At 33.3% G+C, this 8230-nt stretch overlaps 1 protein-coding gene across 1 annotated transcript; it reads left to right on the top strand.

Moving 5' to 3' along the window:
* Positions 1-5468: 5468 nt before the first annotated feature.
* LOC130647865 (52 kDa repressor of the inhibitor of the protein kinase-like) lies at positions 5469-6013 on the top strand. Its single transcript, XM_057453871.1, has 2 exons — positions 5469-5652; positions 5799-6013. Exons 1-2 carry the CDS (start codon positions 5524-5526, stop codon positions 5928-5930), a joined length of 261 nt encoding a protein of 86 aa, XP_057309854.1. The 5' UTR covers positions 5469-5523; the 3' UTR covers positions 5931-6013.
* The last annotated feature ends 2217 nt before the right edge of the window (positions 6014-8230 follow it).

Below are 8230 nucleotides of genomic sequence, written 5' to 3'. Positions count from 1 at the left end.
GGATCATCTGATTGATATCAGAATTAGCAGTTGATGACGATTGAGTTGAGTCAGGCTTGTTGTGAGAATAGACTTAGTTTGCAACTTTGATACCGCACTAGCTCTGCAGTTGGATAGTACTTTTTCAAATGTGATGTCGTTTTCGCAGAGTAGGCGTTCTTTAAATTTTTTGTCTCTTAAACCGATATCGAACGTGTATTCCATAGACTTTAAAGGGAAAGACTCCTGTTAGGTAGAAGACCTTATATTTAGTAAGAAGTTGGGAATTATGAAACTTTTTCGTACAAAAAATTACATTTTATAATTGAGACTTGAAAAAGAAACTTTTCGTTTTTCGGAAAGTCGGCTGTACGAGGTTTGTACCCTGGGTCCATTGAACGTTGATGGCTGGTCCGTTAAATTTTTGAATTATAAAAGATTGAAATCGATTGCCACACATTGGACACGCATGCGTCTTTGTGGTTTTGGGTGGTTCTGGGTGATTCTGGTAGCTTTTATTGTACTTTCTGTTTTTTCACATTTTAGGGAACCAGCCCCAAATTGTTCTATGATACAAAACATGTTGGCACGATTTCATTAAACTAATTTTGACCCAACAATTCACAATTTCAAGCGTCATTCAAACGTGATTTGCATGTGAAGATTTGTTGACAAAAGCGGTCAAGAAAAAGATGGAACAATGATGAAACTGAAGAGCTTGCTGATTTGCTTGATTACCACTTTTTGTTGGATGTGTTTGAAATAAGAATATATTCGATAAATACAGATTATAAATTGAAATAAAAAATACTTGTAATAGCCTAATTTGTAAAGTATTTTTATATAATTCAAATTGACTTTCGTGGTAAAAAATCTCACGATTAGGAATTGGTCTAGGCTGAAATGTCTAAAAATGTGTAAATTGTTATCTTTTTCGTTTAACCCTATTCGGTCCGGGGTTTTTCGAACATACTATGACCGGGGGGGCGGATTCCGCCCCCCCCCCCTCCCCCAATAACTTTTCATAGGATTGTTCAAATTGAATCAAACTTGGCACACTTATAGTACGTCATAAAAGGAAGAAAATGGCGGCAATAAATTTTTGCTTGCGTCAGCACATTTTCTGTGACGTCATCAGAACCTTGAAAATTGTTAAAAATGCCACTATCTGCTTAAAATATAATTACTTTTGTTCTAGAGCGAATTTTTACATTCTGTTTGAAGTTTCTAAAAGCTAAATAAAATGTTTTTAACATATCTTCCGGTTTTTACATGGATCAAATAAAAAATTGCCAAAAATTGACCGAAAATCCGTTTTTTCCCGATTTTCGGGTAAAATCCGACAAAATCGGGAAATCGGATTAGTCACGTGTCAAAATTATTCAAAATGATTCTTCTTGACGAAACAAAGTTGTGTTGCAAGTTTCAAGTTCTAAGGATAATCCTAACAGGAGTTATTATATTTTCCCCATTATAAGGATTTCATAGAGATTTTTGGGGGTAGTTTCGAGTAATGGCCAATATCAAAGCCTCTATATGGTATGGGACCTAAAAATTTAGCATGCAGGTGTCTAATAGATAAATGGTGAAACTCAGTAAGTATCATAGCCATATAAGAAAGCAATCAGGAGTTATTAAAAAAAAAGCGTCAGGGGGGGCGGAATCCGCCCCCCCCCCCGGACCGGATAGGGTTAACATATATATAACTGTACAATTTTTTTTCATTTGCAATCAGTTGCTAGTCTAACAACAACAACAACAATAATGATAAATATTTAAAGTGTTTCTAGCCCAGAAAATAATAAAAACCTATTGTTAGTGGATTATTTCCATTGGGGTCCACTGAGTCTGAGTGAAGCTAGCTTTCTCATCACATTTACGTTTAGTTTTAGCAGGCTTCTAAAAACTAATCAAGACCAACGTTAGAGGTAGCTAAGGTTACAGATCAGATGAATTATTATTTTCCTTTTAAAATTTAATTTTGAAGTATAATATCGTTGTTCTTTGTTTATTTGCGTCTATTTTACATTTCTAATAGTTGTCGACCATTTTTTTTGTGAAAACGAAAGTGAACTGTATGGTGTAGAAAAGCTCAAAATTTTAGTAGTAAAAAAAAGTGGCAGCTACTAACTTATACGATAGAACGCTTTAGGCAAAACTTTGCGTCAGAATGTTCCTGTACTGGTAAATTGTGAGCTAGCCATCCGGGGTTTTGTGCACCTTGCCGTCTGTTTAGGCTGCCCCGGGTAGAAACCAAAGGCGAAATAGTAGTCTATGGTCATCCTTCTTTAGGGAGTGAGGTCAATATCGATGACGTCATAATTTTATGCCGCAGGCGCTTTTTTTAAAAAAAATTTTTGGCACATGCTCACACTTTTTTTCCTTAAAATCGCGGTTTGAATGACCTTATTAGGAGCAACAAAAGCAAGCACGAGGAACCTGCGTACCCACTTCTGTATCTCCAACAGACGGACCTAGGAAAAACGGAAACCTCACAAGAGCTTATGAGTGTGGCGGAAATTGATAAAGCGGGTCGACTTCCTATATCTTTTGATATCCGCCAGCGAAGGCGGAATCTTTAAAATCGGCTGAGGAGATAGAGAGATAGATAGAGACAGCGCGGCTAGGCTGGACGTTTAGCGAGGCTAAAATGACTTTTAAGCCAATAAGAATCCTAACAGTGCAACAACTTGTTTTATTATCCAATGAACAATACTTTATTTTAAATTTTACATGCTATCGAAAGATAACGTTTGTGCAGTGCAGCATAATGAAGTTCGTCTTATAATGCGCCATCTTGGATGTTATTAACGTTTCCCTTTATAATTACGTCATTTCCTTCTGTACAATTTTGCAAGCACGTGGACTAAAGCTATATTCAGCAGAACTGATTAATTATTCACGATTTTTAATTTAAAGAGGAATTGTTGAGACTGAATATTTTTGGTGAAAAATAATGTATTATAGCTATAAAATCGTGACAAGTGTGTTGCAAAAGAAAAAAGAATATGTAGTCTGATGAAAATAGCCTTTCGTAACTGATTATGTAAAAAAAAAATTCCTGCCACCTTTAAAGATATTTTCCAAGTTGTTTTTCAGAGAAAAAGAGAAAATACATAAATTTTCAGCCTTGCCGTTGTTCTTATTTTGTTTTTATTGTTCATCAATTTTCAGGTTTATTATTTTTTTTTAAATTGTTTTTATAAAGAAATGAAGTTTATGTAAGTTAAGTTAGCCATGATTTACAGTTACAATAATAATCAAAAATTTAAATTTAAAATTTTAGAATATTCAATGATTTTGTTTCCCTATTCTTCTCAGTCCTCTTTAAAGTTCCGTACTTTTTCAGATTATTGCTAACGGCGGAAATCTTTACGCCGTAGGGCTTCTTGTTGTAAACTTTATTCGCGAGGTTGTTTGCATATATCATACGTCTTGTTACAAGCTCGTGAGCTTGTATTAACCCTATTCGGTCCGGGGTTTTTCGAACATACTATCCGCCCTCAATAACTTTTCATAGGGTTGTTTAAATTGAATCAAACTTGGCACACTTATAGTACGTCATAAAAGGAACAAAATGGCGCCAAAAAAAATTTGCTTGCGTCAGCACATTTTCTGTGACGTCATCAAAAGCTTGAAAATTGTTTAAAATGCCACTATCTGCTTAAAATATAATTACTTTTGTTCTACAGCGAATTTTTACATTCTGTTTGAAGTTTCTGAAAGCTAAGTAAAAGTTATTTAACATATCTTCCGGTTTTTACATGGATCGGATAAAAAATTGCCAAAAATTGCCCGAAAATCCGTTTTTTTTCGATTTTCGGGTAAAATCTGACAAAATCGGGAAATCGGATTAGTCACGTGTTCAAATTATTCAAAATGATTCTTCTTGATGAAACAAAGTTGTGTTGCATGTTTTAAGTTCTAAGGATAATCCTAACAGGAGTTATTATATTTTTCCCATTATAAGGATTTCATAGAGATTTTTTGGGGTAGTTTCGAGTAATGGCCAATATCAAAGCCTCTGAAAGGTATGGGACCTAAAAAATTAGCATGCAGGTGTCTAATAGATAAATGTGGAAACTCAGTAAGTGTCATAGCCATATAACAAAGCAATCAGGAGTTATTAAAAAAAAACCGTCAGGGGGGGCGGAATCCGCCCCCCCCGGACCGAATAGGGTTAAAACGCAAATGTGTCCTGCAAGAATAGAAATTTTTGCCTCTCTGAGCACCGACACGGGAGTAGTCGTGTGTTCGAATCTCATCTTGGTAACTATTCTTACTTTTTTTTCTTTTTACTATCTCGCCTGCGAGGATGTGTTTCCAACTCGTAACTAACTAACCAAATGGTCAATTGCAACGTCACAAATTTAAACTTCATACCTAAACTCTCTAAGTACTTAAAAGTCATCGGCCAAATTTGGTATTTGTTTTCGACAAAATTTGGCACAGTTAACAAAAAAATTATGCTGAACATAATAGTGACATCATAATTTTGATTTTTGTCACCTAATTGTTATTTTAGGCCAAAATTGGACCAAAAATTAAAATTACTTTATTTTCGACAAAATTTGGCAAAGTTAACAAAAAAAGTATGCTGAACATGATAGTGACATCAAAATGTTAATTTTTTGTTAACTAAATGCCGTTTAAGACCATAAACGTTCCATCGCGCGACTTTCAACCATGAAGGCTGCATTTTTTCTTTTTTCTAGTAATATGGTTTTTTAACTAAAGCTATTTCCTTTTTCGAACAATTAAGATCGTATATTATTTTTCTTTATTTTGCTTTTTCTCACTAAGTGACTTTCTTATACCCCGTTGTTTTTTTGTTGTTGTTGTTGTTGTTTTGTTTTTGTTTTTGTTTTTTTTGGGGGGGTTACTGAATTTCAAAAATTTTAGGTGGAGCTTGTGGTCTTTCTTCTTCTTGTTTTGTCTGGTCTCCAAAAACAATGACGAATAGAATAGAAGAAAATTAAATCTGAGTGGAGAAAGTGATACTTATGTTTTTACGCGCGGCCACTTTTTTAAACAGAATTAAAATTTCTTTCTACTTTTTGCAAAGACAAAACAAGCCAAAAAGAACAGCATTGTGACTCGGAGCCTACCATATTGTGATTTTATCGAACTCCATCTCAGAGCTCATTTAAAGTTAAGGCCGTTTGGTTACCTACGGTTTCACACGAACATTTTGCGATGGCCCGCTTATTAGACAAGAATAAGAGATCAACAAGATCGATAAATATGGCGGCTGAAAAAAGCAACAATAAAATTAAGATATTGAAGTACCATTATTTCGATTTCTAATACCTTTTACATCCTCAAATTTTCAAGAAAGCCATAACTCCGTCTGAACTTTGAAATAAATAAATAAAATGTATATGTTAATTTTTTTTCGATAAGGGTGATTACGCGCCTTTAAGAGGTAGCTAAGAAGTAATTTATTGCTTGTGTTTTTAAAAGAGAAAGTTCTAAACATTGGAAGTAAACATTCAGCTTTATTTCTTAGAAATAATTAATAATGCATTAGCTGCACATATTTTTATGTTTTACCCAAATATCTTCAAGATTTTACATATTCTTGCCGAAGTGCCAGTAACGACATGTTCTTGTGAAAGATCTATATCAACGCTACGACGAGTAAAGACATATTTAAGAAGCTCGATGACCCAGGTATGTTTCTACAATATAACATTGCGTAGTAAGGAGAACGCGACATTTTTAATCTTGTCGCGTATCTTAATTTATTGAGTTATCTGTTTTAATTGTGAAACACCACATTAAGTACATTTAATTATAATTTTAAAACTTTTGTTCAGAATCGATTTAATGGCTATGTGTTGCTAAATATCCAAAACGGGATGAAAATAAATTTAAATGACGTAATCGATATGCTGGCAATAAAATATCCAAAAAGACTTAAAATGTTAGATATCATGAACAACGATTAAAAGTGTAGCAGTCTTGATAAAAATATAAATCTTGTATATTATTATCTGTTGTTTAAATGTCGCCGTATATAAATTCCCTAAAAGTAATAACGTATGACATCACATTTTTTAAAAAAAAAGAATTAAATTACTCAAGTTGTACAAAAAACATTCCAAAATATAATCCTTGTCAGCTAAAAAACCCACCTTACACTTACTTAGCAAAGATGAGTCTGAGAGATGATTTTAAGCTATTTCAGCCGTTTAAGGGCGTTAAAGGCCGTTGGCTTCCAGGGCGCCGCACTGAATTCGTTTGGGGCTCACAACGCCCCCAAACCCCCAGTTGTCAGGCAGTAAAGCCTATTCGAAGTTTTTTTTACAACAGTCAAAAAAAGCCCTGCACGCTAGTCATGTCGCAAATAATGTACTAAGAATTTTCTAGTCAACGGCAGTCTACTATCACCCCACCAGGGGACATATTATGAAAAAAGAAGTCCATATTCGACGGCACTACCAGCGTTCAACAAAACTTATTGTGCCATGTTGATACTGCATTTCTAAATGATGTCATTAAAATTTAACATTATTGTTATACATTGGAAGGTATTGTGAATTTGATTCTTTTGAGGTTGAGATTGTGATTTTTGTTTGACCCTTTATATTTTTAAAATGCAGACCTTTGTTTGTTATGAACTTATTATAGACAATTTAATTTGCTTTTATATCTTATATTTTAGTAATTAAATAGTTTTGTAAAAAAAGAACTTATGAAATAATACTATCCGAATATGTTTTTGAACCATTACGGTGTCTTTAAGTCAATTTTCCTATTAAAACTCTAAAGTTCTTCGACCTAAGCTAGATTGCTTTTTTCTTAAAAAATAATTTCTTGAGTAGCTCAACCTTGGCCTGGTGATTATACAATTATATTAAGTATGTGAAAGGATGGAGAGTGACATTAATGACGGAGATCTTACTTGAGCTGTTTCGTACCCTTTTAATCGGTCCCTATTTTTGGCAAGATTTAAAACCTAATGTTCCTACATAATTGGTTCTCACATATAAGATAATGTGTCTTGTACAACTACTGCTTTTTTGTGACAACCCGAAAATTATAGCTAAACAGCTTTGCCTTGATTAACACACCGTTATGTTTTGCATCCCAATGAAAAAAAATATAGTTGCTATCAGTTGTTGGATTTTTCGCAAATCTTATTAACAGTTTGTAGAAAAGAGGAAATGCAGTTAAAGTTAAGGTTACGTCGGCACTTTTGCAATGACGTCATTAGAAAATTATTAATCGACCAGAATAATCATGTCTACATTTTAGGTATCGCTTTTTTTCTTAAATTAATTTCGGGTCTGGTTAGTTCATTTATATTTGGTTCTAAGACAAGTTCTTAAGATTTTGTTCACGCAAAAAGGTATTTAAAGTTTATATCTTCGAAATTTTTGAATAAAGTAACTGGAAAGAAGTGTACTCAAGTTTTGAAAGTAAATCGAAACACCGAAATCATAACATTTGCAAAACATATATTATTAAGAGACAAACAAAAAGATCTCTGTCTCTCCTATATATCTTAATGCACCAGTCAGGGTTAAACAAGACAAAAAAGTGTTACACAAGACAAAACAGGATTAAACAAGAGAGAACAGGATTAAACAAGACAAAAGTTGAAGAGGCTTTTGAAACTTTTACTTTCAGATTCTTAGGTTATTATTGCAGGGAATTTTACAAAATAAACACCCTATCATGTATTTTTAAACAATCCGACAGATGTATTTAGAAGTTTGAGTGTTCATATTGAATGACAACTAAATGCGTCACTGTTTCTAATAACAACTTGATTTTAATGAGACTTCCAATTAAAGCTAAGGGACGGTGACTTGAAGGCAGCATATTTTTCCATACTAATTTCAGTGTGATTCTGGCTAATAAAGCTTTTCAAAGTGTTTAACTTTGTACAACTTAAAAAACGGATCTTTTATGCGCTGGTTTCCTAGATTTATTGAGATTAGACACATTTTAAATGTTTGTCTAAATTTGACAGCTAAGACCATTTCAAAATACATGGAATGTAAACATATATGTTGTGTTTACAATTGTGACGTTTGTTTCGGTCTTGTTGCGTTAAATTATATGAATACAAATATGAATGACGATTCAGGTTTTTAAAAACAGAACAGAATTTTGAAAATGAATTTCCAATGACTTAAAAAGTCTTTTTCCTCTATAAGAAGTTGAAAGAAGAGGACAATGAAGTCTGTCTATAAATCCGTCAATATTAATAATTAATTTTTCTTTTTCTTTCATTTTAACA

This window comes from Hydractinia symbiolongicarpus, chromosome 6, assembly GCF_029227915.1.
Source record: "Hydractinia symbiolongicarpus strain clone_291-10 chromosome 6, HSymV2.1, whole genome shotgun sequence".
NCBI lineage: Eukaryota > Metazoa > Cnidaria > Hydrozoa > Anthoathecata > Hydractiniidae > Hydractinia > Hydractinia symbiolongicarpus.
The sequence above is the reverse complement of the archived record's forward strand: the minus strand, read 5'-3'. Positions and strand labels throughout refer to the sequence as shown.